The sequence below is a fragment of the Corticium candelabrum genome, chromosome 21, assembly GCF_963422355.1.
Source record: "Corticium candelabrum chromosome 21, ooCorCand1.1, whole genome shotgun sequence".
Taxonomy (NCBI): domain Eukaryota; kingdom Metazoa; phylum Porifera; class Homoscleromorpha; order Homosclerophorida; family Plakinidae; genus Corticium; species Corticium candelabrum.
This window is the reverse complement of record NC_085105.1, coordinates 1,141,329-1,167,472: the sequence shown is the minus strand read 5'-3', so window position 1 is coordinate 1,167,472 and position 26,144 is coordinate 1,141,329. Positions and strand designations below refer to the sequence as shown.

At 42.1% G+C, this 26,144-nt stretch overlaps 5 protein-coding genes and 1 long non-coding RNA gene across 8 annotated transcripts; 2 read left to right on the top strand and 4 right to left on the bottom strand.

The window, feature by feature from the left end:
- Nucleotides 1-5,959: 5,959 nt before the first annotated feature.
- LOC134196559 (uncharacterized) lies at nt 5,960-7,107 on the bottom strand. The gene is made up of 2 exons (XM_062665721.1): nt 6,924-7,107; nt 5,960-6,852 (listed from the first exon to the last, which is right to left on the bottom strand). Exon 2 carries the CDS (start codon nt 6,796-6,798, stop codon nt 6,346-6,348), a length of 453 nt encoding a protein of 150 aa, XP_062521705.1. The 5' UTR covers nt 6,799-6,852; nt 6,924-7,107; the 3' UTR covers nt 5,960-6,345.
- LOC134196560 (uncharacterized) lies at nt 7,107-7,773 on the top strand. Its single transcript, XR_009972542.1, has 2 exons — nt 7,107-7,340; nt 7,402-7,773. It is a non-coding gene; the product is annotated as an uncharacterized LOC134196560 (long non-coding RNA).
- Nucleotides 7,774-13,068: 5,295 nt separating this feature from the next.
- Nucleotides 13,069-15,395, bottom strand: LOC134196797 (sushi, von Willebrand factor type A, EGF and pentraxin domain-containing protein 1-like). The gene is made up of 9 exons (XM_062666017.1): nt 15,247-15,395; nt 14,662-14,840; nt 14,446-14,601; nt 14,225-14,380; nt 14,011-14,166; nt 13,804-13,959; nt 13,583-13,738; nt 13,362-13,529; nt 13,069-13,287 (listed from the first exon to the last, which is right to left on the bottom strand). The coding sequence occupies exons 1-9, from the start codon at nt 15,393-15,395 to the stop codon at nt 13,271-13,273; spliced, it is 1,293 nt and encodes a 430-aa protein (XP_062522001.1). The 3' UTR covers nt 13,069-13,270.
- Nucleotides 15,396-15,507: 112 nt separating this feature from the next.
- On the bottom strand, nt 15,508-24,413 carry LOC134196282 (CUB and sushi domain-containing protein 1-like). Of its 2 annotated transcripts, XM_062665378.1 has the most exons (14): nt 24,312-24,413; nt 24,155-24,252; nt 20,606-20,658; nt 18,301-18,421; nt 17,934-18,113; nt 17,633-17,815; nt 17,385-17,567; nt 17,135-17,317; nt 16,877-17,059; nt 16,630-16,812; nt 16,371-16,568; nt 16,111-16,296; nt 15,862-16,044; nt 15,508-15,800 (listed from the first exon to the last, which is right to left on the bottom strand). In XM_062665378.1, exons 2-14 carry the CDS (start codon nt 24,186-24,188, stop codon nt 15,790-15,792), a joined length of 1,881 nt encoding a protein of 626 aa, XP_062521362.1. In that variant the 5' UTR covers nt 24,189-24,252; nt 24,312-24,413; the 3' UTR covers nt 15,508-15,789. The 2 variants fall into 2 exon arrangements, with proteins under 2 accessions (XP_062521362.1, XP_062521361.1); XM_062665377.1 differs by lacking the exons at nt 20,606-20,658; nt 24,155-24,252; nt 24,312-24,413 and having other exon boundaries at nt 18,301-18,585.
- Nucleotides 18,666-20,063, bottom strand: LOC134196283 (uncharacterized). The gene has a single exon (XM_062665379.1). The coding sequence runs from the start codon at nt 20,061-20,063 to the stop codon at nt 18,666-18,668; it is 1,398 nt and encodes a 465-aa protein (XP_062521363.1).
- LOC134196284 (uncharacterized) lies at nt 20,095-23,544 on the top strand. Of its 2 annotated transcripts, none has more exons than XM_062665380.1 (8): nt 20,095-20,189; nt 21,898-21,967; nt 22,029-22,182; nt 22,296-22,452; nt 22,507-22,629; nt 22,886-22,971; nt 23,034-23,131; nt 23,302-23,544. In XM_062665380.1, exons 1-8 carry the CDS (start codon nt 20,141-20,143, stop codon nt 23,390-23,392), a joined length of 828 nt encoding a protein of 275 aa, XP_062521364.1. In that variant the 5' UTR covers nt 20,095-20,140; the 3' UTR covers nt 23,393-23,544. The 2 variants fall into 2 exon arrangements, with proteins under 2 accessions (XP_062521364.1, XP_062521365.1); XM_062665381.1 differs by having other exon boundaries at nt 20,099-20,189; nt 21,487-21,967.
- Nucleotides 24,414-26,144: the final 1,731 nt, after the last annotated feature.

The following is a 26,144-nucleotide window of genomic DNA, read 5'->3' as shown; positions in this document are numbered from 1 at the left end:
GGACCCCCTTTCAGAGATCTTTCCATTGTTAACAATGGCAGCGATGAATAGGATTGACACTAAAACAGTGAACAATGCGATGTAAAAATGACGAGCTAAAGGTAGAGTGTTGTCCGGGACCTGTTTACAAAATACGTGCTACATACTGCGTTATTTGGTAAGCCAAGCTGATACACAAGTCAAGCCGAAAGTGTGGAGCCAGGTATTCATCATTGCATATATGTAAATTGATTTATGGATCGATTGCTGTTGATAGAGTTAATATCTATCTATCTCTATGGTTCTCCGCGTTTTTGTATTATTCACGCAACAGCTCACTGCAGACTAATCAACAGCACACTACTCTCTCAACGCAACGCAATACACACACGCACTATCAGACTCCCACTCGTCACTGTACATGTATTCTAATTTATTAGACAAGACCAGATGCCATTACATATCTGATAGCTAGTATAGAGTTTGTGGATGCCTTCCAGTCTTGCCACTTTGAAGGTTATCTCGTCCAAGCCCACAGCAAAGAGCAGACTAACTTTTAGTAGGGCAGTCAGTAACTTACTGCAACAGATTTCAGTTCGCTTATTTCAGTCTACTGCAAGTATAATTTGCACTAATTAGTTTACGATTTGACACTGAGTTTGACTTTTGGGATTTGCCAATTTTGGCAGGGGACTGGTAATTGTTCTCTGAAATAAGAATATATATATATATATATATATATATATATATATATATATATATATATATATATATATTTCAGAGATGTGGAATTGTTTATTGGCTAAATAGCTGTAAGCAAGCTTGGTTAGAAGCAAGCTCTGCCAGACAAAAGAGCAATGGATGTACTATATCTGTATCTTTTGCAGTGCATCAGCTGTATTTCTCACTGGGTTGTGTAACTTTGTAAAACCAATCATAGCTTTTTGAATTTTATTAGTGGCAATTAAACTTCTATGCAGCAATTGACTGCTTTGTCTACTGTATAGTGATTGCAAAGTTGAATATATGACTGAATGTTTTTCGGTGATGTATAACATGAAATACTATGAGACACTAATATTAAGAATGCTGTTGTTGCTGGTGTTCAGTGGTATGGATGTTAAATATTTTGTATATTAGCATTGTTAAGTTGTTAACTAAAATAATAGCAATCTACATCACAAATTTTTGATGTTTTGCAGTATGAGACTGAGTAGAGGCATAATTATTACACAGGTTATTTCCTGGACAGTTTGGTAGGATTTAAGTTGTCTTCATGTTAAAATGTCCATGTCTTTGTTTGCTTTTGTGGGACATAATTGATAAATATTTCTTAGTAGACAAATGTTCTACGAAAAATCTTTCTGGTGAAACAATTTCATAGGAAATTATGTTCAAGAGAAGTGATGACCATTTCTACTTGTATTTTGTACACCTCTCTTTTGACTTATTATGGATTCTAGAATGCCAGATGATAGTTACTCTATCTACAGTACAAAATATATCCTATTAAATATTTTGCATGCAGTTATCCCGATCTGTCAATCAATTATGCAAATGAAGCCAGTTATTAGATTGGGGCAACATAGATAGAGCACTGGTTATAAACTTTGTTTTTCCCTTGGGTTTATCTTACACAATATGATGCAGATCAAACTGTCTATCATGGGAAGAGATCTAGACTACTCTTGACCTGATTAGGATTTTTAATTAACATATACTATACTATACGCAGCTGTGATTGTAGATTTATGTGTATGTGTAAGTTGTTGTTGTTCAGAGGTTACTCACATACAGTGGGATTTGATAAATGAATTGCAGGAGACACTAGAATTTTGTAATAAGTGAACGCATCCGGATTGTTGTTGCACATTCAGGACATCAAAACTAAATTCATCATATCAAGGATTAATTACATTGAGGTTTGCTATAGCAAACTCCACTGTATCCCTGTGCTGTTTATAGAAATATTATCTACCTATATGTTGGCAGTGGCTGTTGGTGCTTCCCATTTGGGTGTACAATATACACAATAGATGTATGTATATGCATATACATTTAACACATTATACAAGTGCGAAAGATACCTTTCTTTGAAGTAGACCTATGTGGCTCAAGAATAGAGTTTATGAAGTATTCTGAAGACACTGTTGACTGTAAATGCTACAGGTTGTGATAACATAAAATTAAGTCCAGATATTGATCAATTTCTAAGCATGCCGTTCCCAAAGCACTGAAGGTTAACAGAATGACCTATACTGGCAACAGCATGTCAACTTGGTTATTGATAGGGACTTTAGAACTTCACGATGTCAAGTTTGCTGTAAACAATATGCAACAGGAGTTGTATTCAACCTGAAACGGTGCTTATGAGTCGTGGGCTGACTTCATGATTACATTCAATGAACAGACAACATTACATTAATATAGCTAGTGTAACCCATAAAAGATCTGTCTACCATGCTTATAGAATTGTTCCTTCATGTCACGTATCCACACAGATCATCTAGTTGAGAGCTGCTAAGGTAAATGTATTGTTTCCCATATTTATAAATAGGAGTTTGGTATTGTTGCCCGCACCTGCACCAATACCCGAGCAAAGCTGCTGCAGGTACAAGGTACATGTCAGGCATTATATGTTTTGCGGCAAAGTTGTTGAAGTCAATGTGCAGGTTGTTTGTAACAAGCACAAAATCACCCACAGTTTTTAAATGAGGCTTGTTGACGAAGCATCTGTAATCCATCCACAGAGCAACACGTAAGTCAATACTAAGCCAGCACTCTTCTTCTTCTATTGGATGTTCTCTGAGCTGCAATGAAATAACAGTAGACATTTAATCATTGATTTGACTATATATATAATAGTGCTCAGCAGCAAAGTGACAAAAAAGTCAGTTGTCATTCTTATCTTGTTGCTCACACTCACTTGAGCAAAAGTGTACATAAAAATGACAAGTTCTTTTTGAAAGTGTGAAGACCACTTTCAGAAATTGTAGCAACAAGGTACAAATGACGAAATTGTTTGGTCTACCATATTTGTAATGTGTGAATATGTGTGTTGTTAGTGTGTTGTTGGACTGACACACATTTCAAATGATGTCTACAAAATTATAATATAACTTACTATGGTATCATCATCATCTTCTGCCTTCCATTCTTCAAAGGTTGCCCCTGTTTGATATAACCGCAATAGAGAAGTGTTAAACAGGTCACATTCCAAAGTTTCTTCATCGATTTCCTTGATTCTTGTGTCCCCACCTTTGAAGTCCGTAGCTTTTACTTGTTGATGTAACTGTATGCTGTCACTATCAAGAGCATGAGTACTGATGTGTTTATCCGACAGCGGAACAACCTGTTTGAATCACAGTAAGTGAAAACATGATCATATGACATCAATTAACAGCACTGATAATACTTGTAAATTTCTTCTTGTTGGTGTTACACTATAAGTACCATACATAATTGCAACACATCCATTGCAGCAACTTCATATAACTATATACTGTCTAACCAGGTATGATTGTCACTGACATCGTCATGTACAAGTAAAATATCTGCACACAGATTGATGTTGTATGTTGCAAAAGACAATACATATTGCTAAATTAACCAACCATTCTTCTGCAACAGACTTCGTTGCGAATCTCTTTCTGTTGATCTGTCATCTATAATTTCTACATCACCTATCAAGACATCCAGGGAATCTATTTTATTATCTAAAAATTGTAGTGACACACTTTACTTACTGTTGTTGTCTGCTTGTGTTTTACTTGCAGTTGAAGTCAGTTTCCAAGAGCTGTACATTCAAGATTCAAAGCTCAAGGTTTAGTGTTCATGCAGGTGTGTGTGTGTGTGTGTGTGTGTGTGTGTGTGTGTGTGTGTGTGTGTGTGTGTGTGTGTGTGTGTGTGTGTGTGTGTGTGTGTGTGTGTGTGTGTGTGTGTGTGTGTGTGTGGTTATATAATTATGTAGGTTCTTAATTACTCCATTTGCACTAGCAACTTTCAAACTGGGCCAGTGTACTGATGGGCAGGGTTTCCTGTGTGAGTTTGTCAGTTAGTGTAAAAAGAAGAAGACCAGTTTGCCGCTGACATACGGAACCATCTAAGAATAACTGATAAAGCGTCCTGGCTTGGTTTGAAAGTTGCTAGTGTCAGTGGGGTATGTGTCCACAACAATTATTTTGTACCAGTGTGAATCTTTCTTGAGACAAATTATGTTGCAAATCCATGATCTTGCTAATGACATGTGGCACTAATACGGAAAATGTAGTGAAGAAATTAGGCTGTTTGTAGTGTGCGAAACACATGAACAACATACTTCTTTGAAGTTGTATGAGAGCCTCATCATTTGATAGAGTGCATGCTGTTGTAGAAAGTTAAGCATACAGACAACAGGTGTATCTTCATGGCATTGGAGCTACTTACCATACGTATGAAAACACCACAATCTGTTTTATTGGTTTGAATTGGGAAATCCTATGCATAACAGAAAATGTAAGTCTTCCTAAAGCAACAAATTTATATATGCTGACTCTTAGAGAGAATCCGGCTATGCAAGGCCACTTGCCCAATACACTGAACTTCCATTTTGCTGCTTCACATCGTAAGAACTCTGTCAAACAAGGGTTTTGTGTCAATAATTAGCACAGGTTATCTAAGTTCATTGCAACGCTATACCAAATGCGTGCTACAACTGTATAATTGGTTTGGTTTGGTTGAAATGAATCAAGGTACTTGATTTCAGCTCTCTTGATGTCCAGAACCTACAAGGTAGCAAGTGTATGAATTTCCTGTCATGTGTACAAATAATGAAGTTTACCACAATTGTCCAGTGACCAGGAAGATGAACTGGTATAGTAACAACGTCATACTGAAAAATGTTGACGTCCTGTCACAAAAGTGTTATGTAAAAGTCAATGTATACAAAAATTAAAGGGAATGGCAACAGAGATAAGAAAGCCTACTTTAGGCCATTGCCACCAAAGTGGTCTGTTGCCATCACGACACAAACTCAGGGACATGTAGAGAAAAGTATTATATGAGAATACTCGAAATCCCTGCGATACCAGCTATTTCAATATTTTTCAATTACTGCAGTGACTAATCATTTTACCTGATGGCATAATGATATTGTAATTTTTGAAGAAAAGCATTGATAACCTGGCAACACCACCCATTTCTGTTGTGTTGCTCACCATAGACACAAAGTCATGCATAAATTACTTAATTAATTTCTTACTTTATCATTCACCCAGTTGTTTGGGCACAGACTACACAATTCTGCAGCTCTCAACTCTCTCTCTCTCTCTCAACATTTTTTATCTACTACCACTCTAGATCTAATGTATTAGAATTTATAATGAGTCACTCTGCTAGTCATAATGTCACTGTTCTATTCTAGTAGACTTTCGATAGATCGTTTGAGAATTGCAACGTTTCGTGACACACACAATAGAAAAAATTAGTGTACAAGACGCGTCTCCACTAGGGCTTAACTAGCGATAGTGGTTTAGGTTAACGGTCACGTGATAGTAACGTGCGTTTCACGATTAGTTCTTTCGCGCTGTTCTTCTATTTCTTTGAAGACTATTGGAAGAAGACAGAATTAGGCAATGTCAGAGACGGCATAGACTGATGCAGAGTGTTCGAAGAGACCGGTTTCGGCGAAGACAGAGACTTGTGTCTCTGATTGTTCTCGAGACGATCTTCGACTGTGGTGCACAAGGAACGAATTTGCGCGGTACAACGATGTCCTGGATAATTCTTTCAATAGCCCGGAATAAATGGACAAGTGGAGACGCTGCCTAGCTAGACATGTCTAACTTAACGTTAGCAACATGTCTAATTAATTAAAGAGCAACAAGTGGAGACACAGCCTAAGCTGTTGCAACTTTTGTTCCGTTTTGGTTTGATTTCAATCAAGATTTAGTATATTTGATGTGAAACTATTGGAAAATAACGTGATCGCGCTGAAATCTGAACTGATGCTGTTACACAGTGTTCTTTGTGTTTTGCATGGTGACAATCTAAAATTGTATTTAGAATTAGTTAATTTTAAAAAAATTGCTTCACGTGACGGGAACTATTTGGTTTTGTTATCTGCATTTGAGTGCGCTTACTACTCAACCACGAGTACTTTTTCTCATATATGATCAAACTAAAATTTTAGCTTATCCGCAGTGCACAAACGATGTAGAAAACGTAAGTTGCTATTATCAATGTGTCTCATTTTGTTGAAATTGAACCAGTACTAGTGATGCTATTGTTTGTTGAGTTTTTTTTAATCCAAAGCGTCAATTAACACTCTAAATCACTCTTTGAGAATTAATTAATTAATTAATCTACCGCAAGTGCCCAGTTTTTATTTCAAACAAAATCGATCAAGGAAACTGTAAGTAACGAGTTTCCAATGTGTCCCTTGCTTTCTTTTGCTTTCATCTCTTTAGTCAGAGTCTGATCCCGAAGAGCCACCGCCATGACGACTTCGGTATTTGTACTTGTGTCCACCGCTGTCACTGCCGCTGGATCCCCCACTGCCGTAGCGACGTCCGCCATCTGACGAACTGCCGCCATCGCTGTCACTCGATCCTCCATACCTGCTGCGAGATCGGCTACGAGACTTGCTACGAGACTTGCTGCGAGATCGGCTACGAGACTTGCTGCGAGATCGGCTGCGAGATCGGCTGCGAGAGCGTGAGCGATCGGATCCGGAGTCGGAGTCGGAGTCGGAGTCGCTGTCGCTGCCACTGTCGCTGGAGCCTGAACCACGACGACTAGAATCGGAGTCATCACTGCCAGAATCATCGTCACTGCTATCATCAGAATCGTCGTCGGAATCAGAGTCGTTGCCTCGATCGTTCTGCGATCTGCGACCTGGCGATGACAAACAACACTCTAAATTCGATCTGTTACATGTGTGTGAGGGTGTACGTGCGTATACATACAAGAGGGTGCAGGTGATGGTATCCACCGTCCGTTGACACATCGTCTCTCTCTGTTTCCCTCCAACCAGAATCCGAGATCGCATACGTACCTCGCCCAGCCGTTGCTGACCGTCACCCTACCGTTTCGCGGATCTTGCAGCAACGAGCAGCTCAGCGCCGCTAGCAAAACGACAGACACCGAGTCGATCATCGACTAGTAGCTATGGCTTCGATCTAGACAGTTCTTACCTTTGCGGCACACCGGCCGCGTTTCACCCCATCGACCAGACAAACAATAGATAGTACCGGGACCGTCCAATCGGTATCCATTGTGACACTGGAAGGTCGCCCGATTGCCAGAAACGTGGACGTGTCCGTTGTGCGGTGCATATACTCGTGGACACCGAATAGGAGCTATGGCACAAAGTAAACAATATGGTAAGATATATACAAGTGTATACGAATAATATCGCGAGCTATAGCCATACCTCTTACGCAGGTAGGAGCCGATCCGCTCCATCTTCCAAGACGGCAATACAGAACACTGGCACCTTGCAGCCTGTAACCAGAGTGACAAGTGAAGACTGCTTTGTAGCCATAGTTGTAGCAATGACCGTGAGCAGGATGGGCGCGATTATAGCATTTGTATTTGTAGAAAGTTCCAGCAGCTACGGACAGAAGGCATCCGAGAAAGGCGAATAACAAGAGTCTCGACATCTCGGTCGAGGACTTGCACCGTGAATAAGAACTTCTGGTCTCGACAGCGAATTTATGTAGTAGGTAGCTGCTACAATGTAACAATGACGACAGTTGGTATTATCTGGTATTGGAACTAGATGAGCTAGAAAACAGTTGCTTCTCCTAAGCTGCAGCCTTCCTCAACCAAACTTCGTGAATGTTTGCAGACAGTAATCACTCTCAGTCGACATCTGTCTAACTAATTAATTAAAAATTAATATAATAAAGTAACCGAGCAAAGCATTCAACTTTAGTAACGTGCGCAGACGTTATGAAACCTAGAATGATACATTGCAGTTGGTTGTACAAAATTTGTAACACAAAGTGTTCCAACATATTCCAGTTGTCTATTGTCAGCTTTTTCATGTTGGTTGTAATTTACACACACTCGCAGAAATGGCGACTTCTGGCAAGACTACAACAACCTGCTGAGTCGGTCTTGTTCAATGCAATGTCTAGATACTGGAAGACTGCTGATAATTACTGTTGTATGTTGATAAAGCTGCGCAGCTACAGCTTGTTGCTCGGAATCGCTATCGATCGATTATATTGGTAGGTATATGGTTTCATGGCTGCTAATGCGTGGCAATGGAGACCGTAGAGCGTGTTCACAATTATATGACTGGTTGTCATGATCGTGCATGCAAACTATGAGTACACGCGAAGACGGATCGTGCCTAGAGTTTCCAACTGCATCTGAGACAGACGAGACCTCAAAGAAAGGATTTGTATAACTGTACTAACTAATTAGACTTTGACGTAATTATTATATGTTTAGTGATAATCGATATGTCTGCAGCTTGATCAGTCGTTTTCGTAGGTAAATTTTCTTACTATTTCGCTACCGTCAACAATGTATACACCTTCCGTTTGCATGTGGATGTTTACTCAAGTGCTGAGTTATTCGAGACAAACGATTCATGTAAAGTCTCGGTACAAATAACTGCAATTAACTTTCATTAGCAGTAAGTACGTATGACAATTGCTTAGTCACTTACCTAACTAGGGCGATTAAGTAGCTACTACTGTTGTGAACTGTAGACAGTAAATCTTGTTGCCTGACAGCTTATCCAGAGGTGCAGATATTGGCAAGTGTGTTCCACGAACTGTTTAGACTTGCAAGCGGTTGCAGCAGGGCAAATTACGAAAGAGGTCCAACCTTGCTGGGACATATTCCAGTATGTACAACAACATCATTAACTGATAAGAACAGTTTGGATTAGTGATAATCTGTAGTGTCATAGCTAGATACTGTGCGTGTGTGTGTGTGTGTGTGTGTGTGTGTGTGTGTGTGCGTGCGTGCGTGCGTGCGTGTGTGTGTGTGTGTGTGTGTGTGTGTGTGTGTGTGTGTGTGTGTGTGTGTGTGTGTGTGTGTGTGTGTGTTGTATATGTCTAGACATGTTGCGCTTTACACCATTATTGTAGTGTGATAAAACATATATTACAATTTATATTTTCAATCACTAGAACAAGGGACAATTACATAAAGACTAGAGTCTACCGTAAATGTAACACGTCACCTACCAATACTCGGTGTAAAAGATTTTTCTTCTAAACAGTATTTGTTATTTACCGGTAGAAGTAGTATAAAATCAGCATTTGGCTATTGTATACTATTGATGTAGGACATGATGTGACTGTAAATATACCAACTATTGTAACCATATTATTGCATTTCATAAATGAACGATTGCATTTATTTGAAGACTTCAGTGATACAATCTAACAGCAAGGCAATCACGTGTATTGAAGATCATCACCTTGTGTGGTGGAAGTACCATCATCATCACTGCAGAGCATGCGTATAGAATGCGTAGTCAACGTGGTTAGTTTGCACATTCATGCCTTTTTATTTCGTTGCGTATCTCGCTGCTGGATATTATGTTTTTTTCGGAAAGGTTTTGCTCCGCACCGCGAGCGTAATACTGCATGTTTAAGTTAACTAACGATCTCTACATGCACATGCACACCGTTACATAAGACGTTTGCAAGTTTCTTTCCAATAATCATTACTATAGAGACGATGATTCAGCCACACGTATGATTAACATCAGCATGACACCTAATCAATCCTCCACACACACACACACACACACACACACACACACACACACACACACACACACACACACACACACACACACACACACACACACACACCTCTTCTAGATCGCGCTTGAAGTTTTTAAAGAAAAACTCTAGCAACATAGATGAGTGCAAAAGACGTGTCCGTAAGATTAGCCATAATGCTTTTCCTGACGACCGTCATCAGAATCAGATCCGTTGTCAGAATCCGTGTCACTCTGGTCATGCTTTCCATGCTTTCCATGCTTGTTGTCTGAGTTATCAGAGTCGCTGCCGTCCGAATCGCTGTTGTCTCCATAGCGCCGCTTGTGACCATCAGAGTCGCTATCGCTGTCATCTCCATGCTGACGCCCTTTTCCATCAGAATTATCAGAATCATCGTCAGAATCATCGTCAGAATAGCTATCATCTCCGTAGTGGCGACGGTCATCATCAGAGTCTTCGCTGCCGTCAGAATCACCATCACTGTCTTGTCCGTAGCGGCTACGATGATGGTCGTCATCAGAACCGTCACTGTCGGAATTGTCGCTATCATCACCGTATGGTCGACGATGCTGTCGATCGGAATCACTGCCGTTAGAGTCGGAGTCATGATCACTAGTGTTGTCGGAGCGGTGGTCGGTATCTGTATCCGTATCTCTATCTGTATCTGTATGTCTATCTGTATCTGTATCGCTATCGTAGTGCTTTTCAGAATCGCTGTCGTCGTCTGACTCGTCTTCGCTGTCGTCATCGGACTCGTCGTCGCTTTCATCTCGGTCGGTCTTTCTGCGACCTATATATTGCATTGCCAAGGTTGACGGTCACTCGATTGTTTAGATATGTATGCACGTTGGTCACTTACAACGAGGAGCATAGCTTGGTACCCAGTGGCCGTTAACGCATTTCCTTTTCGAGTTACCGTCGAGCCAATATCCAGTATTACAGACGTAGACGGCCCAGCTGTCACGAACGGTCACATACCCATATGCAGGGTTCTGTAACCGAGGACATCGTTCATCTACATCCGATACGACAGCAATTCCTAAAAAATGCTCGTTCTCGTCTTGCTAACCGGCTCACCTTTGCGACACTCGGGTGTAGTACCGTGCCACTGACCGTTGACACAATAGATCTGAGACTGACCGTGAAGCTTATATCCTGTGTTGCAACTAAACCGAGCTTTCACTCCATCGATATTGACGTGACCATAATGAGGAGCTCTTAATGCCGGACACACTAGACAACGCAAGCGTTCGATACCTTGAACGTCCGTCCACAAACTCTCATTTCAATACCTGGAACGCACACGGGTGCTCTCCCGTCCCACTTTCCGTATCTGCAGTAGCGAACGCTCGCGCCGTGAAGTTTGTATCCAGAATGGCATCTGTACGTTGCCCTGTCGCCGTACACCACGCAAGATCCACCCCTAGGCGAAGGAAGTCGCTGGCAGTGCAGACTCGATCCAAAACTCAACGCAACAAGCGCGCAGAAAACCACAAAAAATCCTACAAACACGCGAGCCATAACCGCACACGGAAGAATCTAGGAATAAGCCAAGACTGACTCGAAACACAGGCTTATATAGAAACGATCCGGTCAAAGTAGACAAGACAAGCGTTGACTACCGCATACACGTCTGGCCGTCTCTATCATACACAAGTGTTTTTCATCACTAGGCAGCCTACTCGCCAATCAATATGGTCTCTATCTCAACAGAGCTACATTTAGCAAAGAATTGTTGCCGTTCGACTGACGACTTGACACACTACCTAGAAGTACATTGTTCCGCTAGCTAGCAATCTCTTATCACTTCGGAGAGTTAGCGAGGGCGGCACAGACAAATGTTAGCAAGAAAGACTAAGAATAACAATACAAAGACTGCGCACTTGCTACACACAGAGATCAAAGCGTTTGTGCTTACAATGACTCATTCTCATCTCTATACACTACGTACTATTTTTACTATCGAGTGATTGGCACGCTAGTACCAATCAGTTGCATATATATACAAAATCGAGTTAAACAATCTCTTAAACAAGCGTCTGGAGCTAGCCAAAGTATCACTGGGTAGCGAGCCATCGCTACTTTGCGATAATTGCGTGACACGTGGTTTGTGCATTGTGTGTACATGCGACGTTTTTAGTGTCGTGGTACCGTAACATCGGTGCAATACTAGAAGAATGTCAACTGTGCTTGATCTTCGATGCCAATCGTGGTGCCGTGTCGTCGCGTCCGGCTGTGCTCCATGTCATCGACTATATACGTACGTCCTATTGTACGGTTGTAACGCTTCGTATCTGTTTCATGGTTTGCCAATTGCTATAGGCATAAAACCACGGGCACACAATCGGGGAACCCGAAGGGCACAGGCTCATCTAAAATTAAAGATTTGGGGCGTGGCCAGTCATACAGGTACCTATGTATACATATTGCTTTCTTTACAAGTTGTATCGGTGCGGTTCTTAGCCAGCAGATTCAGCTTATTTGTCGGTCAAATGCAACCTATACCAAGCGTCATACAGGCGCTGAAGAGCAAGGGTTTGAATCTTTGATGTGAAGTATCAACTGGATTGATATTAATTTTCTGGCAAAGTAGGTTGCTCCCAAAAAATTGCGTCACGGTACGCTCCTGTTAGATACACGAGCATGTATATCTATCTATATGTAGCGAAATACGTACAAGTGGAGATCGAGAGAATAAACCATTGTGCCGTTCACTTTGTACTGTATCATCAATCCGTGAAACGCTTTCGCGGTGTTTCCATTTATGACGAACGTCTATAGTTGCCATGCCAGATACACAAAGAAGCAAAAGCCAGAAACGACGTGGCCGCCATTATATAAACATTTACGACTTTGTCCAAGACAAAGAATCGCGACAGCGATGAGAGCTACCCTTCCTTAATGTGTTCACCTACTCGTGAGCAGGTCTATAAGTGACACATATTTCTATTGCTCTTGTCATACTGCTATAGCTAATGACTTCCTGAGCTTCCTAATTTTCTTATAAAAAACCTTGATTTTAAAATCTAAAATTATGTTTTTGGGTATGTACACTATTAGAACTATCATATAAAAATTTTAAATAATTTTTGAGTTTTGAGTGTTAGTGGCCCTTTAAATAATTTATCAAAAATTATCTGTCTACGCGTCTGTTTCTGCATGAGTATGATGGCATAAAGTTAGCCAAATGGGAATGCGTATACTTATTACCTTTTCTGAAGGTTTTTAGACATGGCGTACTCACTATCATCAAAGAGTCTAATTAAAGTTGAACGAGTCGAGCATAAGCGTACATACGGGATTGCGAGGATTGACGTGCCGTGCGGTACCGCATGCGCAGCCATTGCTATATCACGTTTTCACAAATTTATTTATTAACAGTGACGACCAGCAAACGTTATTAATCAACACTAAAAATATGGAACTAGGTCCACATCTCACAGACACGCAAAATCGCGGAAGAGCACAGCACAAAAGATTCCAACAACAAAATCAGTTCATCAAGTAATAGATAGCAACCACGCCAACGCGATCCACACCGCCACACTTCGAGTCGTCTATTAGTAGACGTCAGTGTCTGCAACAACAATTAGCGAAACCAAGATTCCGTTAGTGACCGCATCACTACAGTAGCCGACGTATTGTGCTTACGTTTGTGAGGAGAACATGTGGGACGCTTGCAGTTCCAGCGACCGTAGCTGCAATAGCAATAACTACTGCCGCTCAAGTAGTAACCATCATTACAGTAGTAGGTCGCCTTGTTGCCTACGATCTTGACTTTACCATAAGGAGGATGTGGCAAGTAAGGGCAAACCAGATCTAAACCAGGAAAACTACCAATCAAGAAAAACCGTTTTGTCCTTTTGTCTCACGTTTGATGCAGCGTGGTGCTGCTGGTTTCCAAATCCCGGAGTAGCAGTATCGAGTTGCACTGCCCACGAGGTTGTATCCGCGGTTGCAACCATAGCTGGCTTTGTTTCCAACCACGCGAACCCATCCATAAGCGGGTTTGATCGGAGCAGGACAATCTGCAATCAAACGAAACGGTCAAACAGTGCGGGCATGCATGCAATGATCTCGAAACATAAATCACATTTGATGCACTTGGGAGCGGCACCGCCCCACACACCGTTCTTGCAGTAACGGTATTTGAGTCCGATCAGTTTGTATCCATAGCGGCAGCTGTAGGATGCTTTGGAACCGAACACGGAGACCGATCCGTAGGGCGGGTTGTACAAACGGGGACACCCTGTAACACACCATGCTACAAGGTCTCACAGATAAAGCAAAAACGACCGACTTCGAACGCATTTGGGGGCTACACCGGCCCACTTTCCATAATGACAGTATCGATATGTGGATCCCACCAAGTTGTAACCATATCTGCATCCATACTGCGCTTTGTTACCGACTATCTTCACCCATCCGTAGGTCGGGTTGGAAAGCTTGGGACAGTCTGCATCAAAACAGTTAGATTTCTAAGCACTAGAAGATCGACAGATCGGGTTCTTGACCTGGAACACATTTAGGAGCCAATCCGTACCATCTTCCGTATCTGCAGTATCTGATCTTGCTACCGATCAGTTTGTATCCTTTGTTGCATCCATAGGTAGCCTTGTCGTCGTCGATGTTCACCCATCCGTAGGCCGGCTTAGGGAGGTTGGGGCATTCTTTTCACAAACCATGGTTTGCCAACAAGTACCTTACTTAAGTAATAATCGTGTAGCTCTCTCACCGCGAACGCATTTTGGAGCTTGTCCACCCCACCTTCCGCGATAGCAATTACGACTGCTCGATCCGACCAGTTTGTATTGCTTATTGCACCCGTATTTTGCTGTTGTACCGATAACTTTCACCCATCCGTATTGAGGATGTGGAAGCCATGGGCACACTAAAAGTACGTAATCATTAAACACAAATGCACAAATGTGCAAGTGACCAAGCCACCGACCTCGTACGCACTTGGGCTCAGCTGGTTTCCAAGTTCTATATGAACACGTGCGGACATAGCTGCCGGTCAACTTGTAATACTGATTGCATTTGTAAGTAGCCTTGCACCCGTAATTGCTGATCGATACCGAACCGTATGGCGGTGATCGGAGCTTCGGACAGTTACAAGCTACCCGACATACGTATTGCTAAACGCTTGCGTTGTGTGTGTGTGTGTGTGTGTGTGTGTGTGTGTGTGTGTGTGTGTGTGTGTGTGTGTGTGTGTGTGTGTGTGTGTTTGTGTGTGTGTGTGTGTGTGTGTGTGTGTGTGTGTGTGTGTGTGTGTGTGTGTGTGTGTGTGTGTGTGTGTGTGTGTGTGTGTGTGTGTGTGTGTGTGTGTGTGTGTGTGTGTGTGTGTGTGTGTGTGTGTGTGTGTGTGTGTGTGTGTGTGTGTGTGTGTGTGTGTGTGTGTGTGTGTGTGGACGTCACAGTTGCGTCGATACCTGGCACGCATTTTGGGGCTACGATGGGATACCACGATCCAGAACGACAGGTACGGTAGGAAGCACCTTGCAGCTTGTATCCACTGTTGCAATAATAATTGCACCTGTCTTTGATAATCTTGACGTACCCGTATGAAGGAGAAGGAACGGTAGGACACTTAGGTGGATAAACAGGCGGAGGTTTGTAGCCACCGTCGCTCAAAGACGACCCAACAAAGCAAAGAACGACAACAGCTACAATACTACTTGTCATCCTGATGTCAGTACCAACACTAGACCAACTGAATCAAAGACTATTCGCCACCCTATTTATCCACACGCACCAAAGATCAGACCAGGAAGTGATCGATGTCTAGTCTCGGCCGTCAATCATACATCAATACCGATTTAGACAACATATTATATAAAACCACATTTTATCACTTCTTACAGCCTACTCTATTAAGTTGAAAGTTCGACAGTCACTTTCAAGGAAAGAGCTACCAGGCAACGTAGCGCAAACTATGGCAGACCGCCGATACTAAACGGTCACATTATTATTAGCTACAGTATCTAGAACTAGTAATATACAGTACCCACTATCGCATACTACCTAATATACATCATACCTGATCAAAGTTTTTGTAGTCTATGTATCCGTTATGTGTCTACCTCACACCTGTAACACACAATGTTAAACAATCGTTCTCTAACTAGTGAGTGTGTTGTGATCGACTGACGCGAGCAAACGGGGGGCGCACTGCTCCACGTTCCGTTGCTTCTGCAGTAACCTTTTCGTTGTCCACGTAAGTGAAAACCGTAGTAACACTCGTAAATAGCCACAGATCCGACGTGCTGTCCGGATAGGGTGACGTGACCGTTCACGACGGGGAGAGGACGAGGGCACACCGGCGCGGATTGATCTATCAAAATAGAATTAGGATGTTGCAGAAATAGATGCGTCAATTATCCGTAGAATTCTCTCATACTTTTAATGCAGGTCGGTAAACTGGGTGACCAGTGGCACGTGCCCTTGCTACACTTGCACACTCTGTCCGACGAGTCACTCAGAGCGAATCCGGAATGGCAAGAGAATCTAACGAGCTGACGTGCTGCATACATCATTCGACTAGTTCCCATTACGCGACCGTGATCCAATTTCGGTGCTTCACAAGCTGTAAATAAGATAGACAGGAAAGATATGATATCACCAAGCTGTTCACCGCGTCAAGTGGCGTCGCTGACTCACCTACGAGAACACAGCGTGGCGGCTGTGGAACCCAACTGCAAGTCTGCGGATGACCGTGACACGAGCATACGCTCGTTTCCGCTCCCTCCAGTCGATATCCACTGTTACACACGTATTGTACGGTTCTTCCCACTTCTCGTTGACTTCCTATCACTCGTCCATAAGGCAATAGCTCCGATGCTGCACACATTGCTTGAACTATGTCAAGCAGCTCATTAGTTAGACGGTAAACCTTTAATTTTATTACTCGATATCTTACCGGCTACACACGTCTGATCGAGTCGAGGCTGCCAATTGCAATTCTTGCCAACACAGCGACACACACTCTCGTGCGAACCCTGAAGATCATAACCAAACCGACAGCCGAACGAGACGCGATCTCCAAGGCCAAAGTTTCTGCCTCTTCTATACCCGTTTTTCGGCTTGCGTGGACGTGGACACTCTGAAAGACAGATCATTGGGTGTCTAACATCTTTACAGTCAGACATGGGTACACTGTGCCTCACGTAGTTCAATACAATGTGGAGGGATTGGATCCCAATGACACTGACCGCCAGTGCAGACACACGATGCTGACCGGCTCCCTTCTAGCCAATAGCCGTTAAGGCATTGAAACTGGACAGTACCGCCTGGACCGCAGTCGGTTCCACTCGTAATACAGTGAGGAATCGGATGAGGCTTCCCACAGCCTACAATCACACCACCAGGTAATCATGCATGACCATCAACAGTACAGTGTAAGTACAGTTTCATTGTCTGATTACCTTTCGTACACACCGGTCTGGACGGTAACCACTGGCATGTATTGGGAAGACAGTAGCACGTACTCTCAGACTGTCCGAGTAGATAATAGTCGGAGTCACAGCTATAACTCACAAGTGCTCCGGCTGTAAAGTTCGTCGGCCCCACACGATTTCCATGCTCTGGCACGCCGGGATCACCACAAGCTAAAACCATGCAAACCACAGCGGTCACGCAAATAGACGATATACGCATCGATATATTTTTCTTTACCCAACTCGATACATTTAGGAGGTGGAGATGACCAAGAGCACGTATCATTCGAGCAGCTGCATATACTGTGAGAAGACCCGTTCAGTTGGTATCCAGGAAGACACTGAAAAGCTATCCAGTGATGATCGAGAAATTTCGTCCCGAGAACCAGCCCGTTTGTTATATTATCAGGAGCAGGACACTCTGACATTATTACAAAAGTGCAGTCAAACTATATTGTCGATACAAAAATTTATAGTCAGCTTTACCGAGTGGTACGCAACTAGCTGGAGGCGGGACCCATCGACAGGAAGAACCAAAACAGCGACACACACTGTAGTCTGATCCAGAGACTCGGTATCCTTCCGCGCAGCGGTATCGTAATGAGCGACCCGCTTGGAATTCCGTTCCAAGCACGTGGCCATTACCAATTTTTCCAGGGTTTCTACAAGCTGCAGATGACGCAAACAGACAACGTGTCACCCAAAGGCAAACATTGGAGAAGCAGAAGCCTTCAAACTCGCACGCCGTTATTCGATTACGGCGCGCCGCGCCATTAATTGCCCTCACCTCGAATACACTTGGGCTGCGGGGGATTCCAATTACAAGCTCCTCTTGTGCAGTTGCATCTGCTCGTGCTCGATCCGACCAGCGTGTAGCCGGACCTGCACACGTACCGCACCTCAGCGTTCTCTGTGAAACTGTTGCCTATGCGGTACCCAAACTGCTGCCTTCCGGGATTGGAGCACTCTGTAATAAACGGTCACAATCGATTGACAATAACAACAACGACAACAAAGACTAAATAACAAGGGAAAAGAGACTAAAAGTAAAACATTTCATAACAAAAAGCAGACATGTACATCTAGAGATACTACAGTAAGTATAGTTAAAAGTCTAGAAAGAGGCATGCCTCATGACGTACGCTGCTTCTTACCTGCTGCTGATGAAAAATCAACGAGGCAGATCAGTGCAAACAGAATGGCTAACGTGTACATCTCTCTAGTGCTGTAGAAAGCCAATTGCTGCTTGTGCCAGTGACGAGCGTCTAATAGTACCTGTAGCACAGCACACGGGCGCCAGTTACTCAATTTTGACTTCCTAAGTGTATAAAAGCCATCTTTATCAGGAAGCGGCACCGCAAGTAGGTATGCCTGGTCGCCGTGACATATGGGACCACACGCTAACATTGCAACTACCAACCCAACACCAACACAAATGACGCGTCTATCAGTCAGACGGGGTAAGGCAACAGGTGACAGAGGTCTGTCTGTTCCAAAAGGTCACACTCAATTTGATTTCTTAAATCTTGTTTTCTGTGTCAGTTGAAGTCCCTGACAACTTGGTTGTCACTTCTTCATCTTCTCTACTAAATTTGCTGTTACAACACAAAGCCAGTAGGTCTGACTTTTGGAATACAAGAGCAGCAACTAAGCAAGCAACAACAACAGTAAATGAAACTACCAAAACAGCAATTTCCCACAACACTAAATTGTTCGAAAATGTAAATCGAACGAATCGAGGCACGTAAGTCTTCACCTCACCAGCTTGGAAGAGACCAGAAAGGTTCATCGTGTTTGTCATGTATGTAATTATAATCTCCTTCTCTCCAACTGCCATTTCTGGATGAGACTTTGCAGCGTAGTTTAAGTACATCTTTGTATTCCTCCACGGTTCTGGTATCTCATACACAAGTGTAGATGACCAAGGGCCCGTCACATTAGCAGAAGTCCACACATCAATCTTGTAGTCAAACATCCTGACAACAGGTATGTACCAACTACGTAGCTCAACATTGTAAACTAGTGAAGCTTCAGAAACACCAGGAACAAAAAGAGGAACCAGTTGCCAGCTGCTCTGATTCACTCCTAGAACTTCTTCCCATGACAACCAGCGCTTAATTGCATTATTTGTCACTGACTCAACATAGACTTGAAACGAGTCAAAATTGAATGACATCAGTTCACTCAACTTTGCTCTACCCAGGACAACCGAAGAATCAAACCCATGACCGTTGGACCCAAGTATATAAACAACATCATTCATTCCTAACAAAGGGTCCTCGTACAAATGTGGATAGTCGTGTTGATAATCAACAGCATAACTGATTGATGTGTACCAATTAACAGAACCATTAGTAGCCAAAAATTGAGAAACAGTATGATTCCAATAGAGAGGATTACCACTAACATTGTACACAACAATTGCCACTGTGCCCTTAATTTCGAAATTCAATATTCCGGGCTTGTTTGTTGGCTTCATGATGGAGCCTAACAGAAACAGCTGATCGCCGTGTCTCATACCACTGAGAATCCAGTAAAATGTATTGTTATTATCTCGAGGGTAGAAGACAGCCGCCGGCTTTCCGTCTTCCTCTCTCCAATAGAAACTAATATCTGATGGGCGTGGCTTCTCACGACCACGCCCCTTAAGTACACCGACTATATTGTGCGGCATTCCCTGCGGGTTGGTGCGACGTTCGCCGCTGGTTTCTCCAATTATGGAGTCAACGAATATCCACAGTGTGTTTCCATTGCCAATTAGAACGGAAGTAGCGACGTCACCGCCCGTCCAACCGCTTGCACGCGCTTCAAATAGCGGCTGGAGATCATCTGCTGTCTCAGCGTTCCATCTTAGACCCACTGAGAACAATAATTGAAAAGACAGAAGAGAGGTAAACCGTAAAAACAAATAACACATTCTGTCCTATGCACTAGGACATGTCCCGGATTATACCCACGTGACAACTCTGACTGCTGCGTTTCTTATTTCCGGACATGCAAAAAGTGCTGGATCAACTTAAATCAAAGACGTCTCTTCGCATTTGTAAGTATCCTATTTCGCTATATTGCATAGTGCCCGACTCATCTGTATGAGAGAGTTTTTATTAGTTAATTAACTATGTCTGTGAGTAAACACAAATGAAATTAATGATCACAATAAACAATATAATGAAATAAATTTTAGCTTTAGAAAAAATATTTTGATGTATCCAATGCAGCTAATTTTTAGTTGGACATACCACGGAAGATAACGAAACCACCATGGAGAAACATGGTTCCTAATCACTCCCTGTGTATCTGCCTTCATTTCCAGACAGTGTGTACGTTTCAATCAGATGTGCTTGCCAGGGGAGCTAGCTTATTTGAGACCTGTAGTCTACACACTGTCTGGAGTAATTGAGCTATGACAGCTAACCAGTAGGTATCTTTGTATCACAACACACTGACACCCATCTGTACCTCCATGTTCTTTCTCTTGGACTGCCTTGTCTTTGTGTTGAATTTAGTGATAGCTATGAAAGTGATGGAAAAAGGTAATTATTAAGACAGCAAAGTTTTTGCATGCATTTTATTTATGACTACAAACAGCAGGATGCATCATGGACACAGCACTGCATAGACTCTTACCCTGCCTTGTCATTTTAAGGTGTGTCTTCTTGACTGAGCTAATAGTATTAGTGTGATTCCAGAAAGACTGACTTAAGTCCAACACTGCAGATTGCTCACACTTGTGAGGGGCGATGGATGAGATCGGGGTTAACTTGAAGTGAGGGTGCCAACTTGGGGACAGATTTTTAAGACTGAATTTTATTAGGACCATGAAGTCATGCAGGTGCATGTAACCACTGTGGTCATACGTAGCCAAAATACATGTTTATGTTCAAACAGAAGCTTATTTTGATTAGGACCACACCTATTTGTGGCCAGCATTTGTTGGATACCAATTAACTAAACAATTTAATTAATGTCTTTTGTAAACACATAAACACACTACTGTAAACCAACTCTAGTACAGTTCCATACACTTACAGATATTAGATTAGCCTGTTGTGTACAAAAGAATTGGTATACAAAAGAGTTGGTATACAAAAGAGTTGGTGTGTGATTGATTGTCTAGCATTCACCTGGTTACTTCTGTCAGAAAAAGTTGAGGATCTATGAAATGTAGTTCTGTTTCAAACTTTCAAAGTTTTATTATGTGTCGTTAAGCCCCTCCATGATGGACAAGTGGGGTCTTTACCCCATCTGGGTGCCCACCAACCCGGCAGGTGATCTCAGCAGGGTGTACATGTTTCTGTGTACTCCACACAGAGAATCAATGATTAGCCAATTTGATATAGATTGCAGGCATTACCGTGACCACGAACTCGTGGACAGCACACCTAGCAGATATCAACGACTACCAGGAAAGCGCTGAACATCATTGTCAACGGACCTGAACATCATTGTCAACGGACTGTTCGCCAGACCACAGAAACTCCCCAACGACTGAAACGAGTTATAGTCTCATGGATAAAGCCAGAGAAACATGAGAAAGAAAGACAGACAAGATTCATAATTTGCTATCGTCACTGGGGTTTGAACCCCCAAACCATGGAAATAATGTTTACATTGTGGGACAAACATTTATTTCAATATCTCGATAATCATTGTCATTCACTGGCAGTCCAACTATGATAGTAATTAGAACACACTATGGCACTGACTTTAATTGTTTTGCTCTCAGAATATTTTGTGTCCATGTCTCATAGTACATGTAACTGATGTCCACTTTGCACTTGAAAATGTGAGACGTCTTAAAGAAAGACTTCAGACAGAGAAGTAAGCAAACAGACATCTTGTGATTCTGTCTGTGTGTTTACTGAGTTTCTCATTTTCATAGAATTGATCTGATTTTGCTGTCTGGTGATAATGCAGACATGACTATGGATCCCAAAGCACCACCAGACATTGTGGAGAAACATGAAAATGACATGAGACAAGTTGTAGAGGGTTTAGAGTCTATCCACCCAACCGTCATCTACATTCCAGGAAATGTATTCACAGAACCCAATACTGCCAATTCAGAACAAATCCTATTTTGATAATAATTAATAAGCCTAAATGTCATTTCTTGGTTTCAGTTTTAACTCGATTTGTTCATTTACAGCACGATGCAGTGACTACATTTCGTGATGATCCTCCCCAAATGACACCACAGTCTATTAGTCTGCACAAACGATCTGTACAGCTAACGCCTAGCCTTCGTCTCATTGGCTTTGGAGGCAGTGTTCCTGGCGTTCAAAATGGAGAAAAGGTTTTTGAAGGTTATAGATCTTGGTTATTCATGATACTGGCTGTTAGAATGCTAGCTGCATTAGGTTTCCCTTACCAAACTGAGGAAGAATTTGCTGAGGAGTTTTTGCCTGCCATTGAGCAGTTCCAGCTAAGTGATTTTTTGGGATCAACTATCTTGATGACCCACATTGGACCTGCTAGTTTGGGTAAGATATATAGTTTACAGATAAAACACAAAATGAAGTCCATCTGAGGATTTATCCTTCGAATCTGCAGTCTCTTCTTATCAACTTCATAAAGAGGATGTCCATGGAATGAGCACATGTGTATTAACTATTCTAAGTGACTGACCAAGTTAACAGACACAGTTTGCACACCAACAAGCTTTGTATATCCACTATTTCAAGATTCGAGTCTAGAACATGTTTCACTCAAACTGATTTTCGTTTCTCTATGTGTTAGGCACTGCTGTTGATCGCTCTGATATTCTAAATCCTGTAGAAATGGGAAGCACAACACTTCGAAAAACAATGGAGTCGGCTGCACTAGTATTGTGCATTATATTATTCTGAAGTCATTATTGTCTACTGCTTTGTGTCTGAATTTGCAGCAAAAAACTGTCTTTCTTCATATTCATGGTCATAGCCATGGTGCACCCGGTAGCATCAAAGTTGGAAGAACCACCATTGTGAATCCAGGTCCACTTAGGTACTACAATGTATTGTCGTGTGTTTGTTTGTTTGTTTGTGTGTGTGTGTGTGTGTGTGTGTGTGTGTGTGTGTGTGTGTGTGTGTGTGTGTGTGTGTGTGTGTGTGTGTGTGTGTGTGTGTGTGTGTGTGTGTGTGTGTGTAAGTGTTTCTAATGTCTTCCATTTGTAGGTATGGCTGTTTTGCTCTCTATACAGTCGCACAACAATTGCCTGACAGTGTATGGAAGCTGAGCGAATTGACAATAGGTCGCGTTGAATAACTGGCTATCTTGACAAAATTTCATATTATTGAATGTTTGAATCAATAAATTAGCATTTTTCACTAGTACATGCATGTCTTCTGCATAATATACAATCCTTGTATGAACTAATAATTAGATTACTAATCTGTGTAATACCAGCTGGAGACTGGTTTGTTGAGTTATTGTCAGACTTCCTCATTCTGTTTGACCTTCGTAACTAGATCCTTTAATTTTGCCTCACATAGGAGAAAGCTGCTAGACAACAGCAAACACATGTGAAAGAGTTTAATGCTATTAGGTATCTACCCCACACTTGTTGTCTACTTTGGTTATCATCTTAATTAAAGACCTTAATGAATCTGTTCTAGAGCAAATGTTTTGTCTTAGTGCAACAAGCAAGCACTGCTGTTTTGGTTTCTAATAGGCATGCATGTGTACAATTGGTAAGTCTGGTTGTATTGAGGACTCATGGTGCTTGTGCATGTACAGAAGGCAAGGACTGAGATTTTCATGTGACTTCAATCCTGTACATAGTAGTGTATCTTGATAAAAGAATACTGTAATCAAACACACACACACACACACACACACACACACACACACACACACACACACACACACACACACACACACACACACACACACACACACACACACACACACACACACACACACACACACACACACACACACACACACCACTTTCATGGTTGACTTGACTCTAAACATTTACTGTGCAGTAGCTTTACACAACATAGTTACTGTATATGTGGTACGTACCAGCCAAACAGAGCTCCTCCAATGTGAGCAGCATAGTCTATAGCCTGCCACCTCAATAGTAATCCTGCAATGTTGTAGCCAAGAAGTAACAGCAGACACTATGAAACAAATCACTACCAATAATTAAGCTAGAGCATTATGGTGCCATGCAGCTTACTGTTCTTGCTGAAAGAGACAATTGAGGAACAGAGTCAAAGCCTATTCTGTAATTAGGCTTGTTAATCCCAACAATGGCCAGAAGAGCAAACACTGACGCAGACTATCAGTACAAGGTTGTCAAGCCAGAAAAATTAGAACTATGTGCTGATTTGTCACATACAGCTCCAAGTGAATTAGCAGTTACTCCCTTACAGACTTTGAACAGATTGCTACACATGATTCCAAATACGCCTAAAATCACAGATAAAGACATGTACATGCAGACAAACAGACAGACAAACAGACAGACAGACAGACAGACAGACAGATAGACAGACAGACAGACAGACAGACAGACAAATGGATGGACAGACAGCAAATAAACCTGAAGTACAATAAGTTGCCAAAAACTGCTCAACAGTCAGACTTTCTTCAACACCCCGCACAATCTTCCACAGTAAAAGCATATTCATGAAGATATGCAAGAACTCCGCGTGACTGAAGCAGCAAAATAACATCGGGAACACAAGGCCTAAACAGACATGCTACAAGAAACAACCACCTTTGTGCATGCACCAGTAAACGCTTTGTGCAATGATCTATGCATAAATCTGCTATTAGTTTGTGTGTCTGTCTGTCTGTCTTTGTCTGGAGTTAATTAACTGCCTGCCTGCATGCCTAATTTCAAACAGGTGACTGTGTGAAGTTCATAAATACACGTTACCTGATGAAGGGCAAGACAAAAACCATTTAACCAAAAACTTTCGATGCAATGGATTTGTCCACATGAGATGAATAAACAAATTCACACCAATGATACCTGCAAGTCATGCATAACATCATCACACATAGTACGTAATACAATTATCTTTGGCAATTACATCCAACCTACAGTAACTTTCTGTACGTCAGAGAAATTGCTCCAAACTAGTTTTACCTAAAGCAACACACAAATTCTTCTACAATGCAGAGCTATGTAGTCCATTGATCGTTATAGTCGACCAATGCTTACCAACTGTATAAGTGGATCCTTCTGGAAACGGCTGGAACGTAAATCATGTTCTCCTTCAGTAATGTTACTAGTTAGAGTAGACTTGTGATGTCTGTTGTTGACAATGTGAGCCAAAGAGAAACTCGTACAGCCAACCTACAACAGTTGTACAACAAATAAATGTACACAGCATCGACAATTATTTATGACAATGATACTACAATATTACAAACACTGACAAGTGGACTACTGCTGTTGAGACTTTAATTAATATATTACTTAGTTAATTAATCTATTGCAACGCACCTATCTGAGCAGTCATGTCATTGGCAGCTGCTCATCGAGCAGTACAGTGTAGACCATGCACCTCATGCACCAACCAGTCTATCACTGACCCGCATGTTTGTTTTTGTAAGCAAATAGATTTATTATTACATATAATTAATTAATTTGCCAGATTCGTTTGTTCTATTTACAGCCACTGTGAATCCAACTGCTTTCCATGCATATCTCCTGCTGCTCTTAGCCCCAGAGAGTAGCCACCGCGACCGGCTGCGTGTGAGACGACTGCCTGCGTTAGCATTCACCCTACCGAGCCAATCACTAGTCAAATTACGATATGAAATACCAGCAAAACTCATAATCTAACCTACACGGCAACAGAAACGTCTTCAAAGCAGCAAACATTCACGACTTGGGCGCGACGCCGAACGACGTTTGGGACTGCAAGGACAAATTATATATTTAGCTTAATTAATTTACTAGCTAATTAATAATTATTGTAGAAGCAAGCCTGCACGTATGACAAACGATAAAGGTCTTAATTAAAGACGAATGCAGAATAACTGTAGTGCAATATTA

Bases quoted from the DNA above. Each gene is read 5' to 3' on its own strand.
- LOC134196559 (XM_062665721.1), bottom strand. From the start codon at position 6,798: ATGATAGCAGTGACGATGATTCTGGCAGTGATGACTCCGATTCTAGTC.
- LOC134196797 (XM_062666017.1), bottom strand. From the start codon at position 15,395: ATGACAAGTAGTATTGTAGCTGTTGTCGTTCTTTGCTTTGTTGGGTCG. The intron at 14,602-14,661 runs GTCGGTGGCTTG...ACGTACTTTTAG, and splicing joins TGAGCCCAAGTGCGTACGAG to TGTGCCCATGGCTTCCACAT. The intron at 14,381-14,445 runs GTGAGAGAGCTA...GTTTGTGAAAAG, and splicing joins AGCTCCAAAATGCGTTCGCG to AATGCCCCAACCTCCCTAAG.
- LOC134196282 (XM_062665377.1), bottom strand. From the start codon at position 18,553: ATGTTAGCGTGTGGTCCCATATGTCACGGCGACCAGGCATACCTACTT. The intron at 17,816-17,933 runs GTGAGGGCAATT...CGTCATCTGCAG, and splicing joins GCAGCCCAAGTGTATTCGAG to CTTGTAGAAACCCTGGAAAA. The intron at 16,045-16,110 runs GTATGAGAGAAT...CTATTTTGATAG, and splicing joins TTTACCGACCTGCATTAAAA to ATCAATCCGCGCCGGTGTGC.
- LOC134196283 (XM_062665379.1), bottom strand. From the start codon at position 20,063: ATGTGTTATTTGTTTTTACGGTTTACCTCTCTTCTGTCTTTTCAATTA.
- LOC134196284 (XM_062665380.1), top strand. From the start codon at position 20,141: ATGCAAAAAGTGCTGGATCAACTTAAATCAAAGACGTCTCTTCGCATT. The intron at 21,968-22,028 runs GTAAGCAAACAG...TCATTTTCATAG, and splicing joins GAAAGACTTCAGACAGAGAA to AATTGATCTGATTTTGCTGT. The intron at 22,453-22,506 runs GTTATAGATCTT...TAGCTGCATTAG, and splicing joins TGGAGAAAAGGTTTTTGAAG to GTTTCCCTTACCAAACTGAG.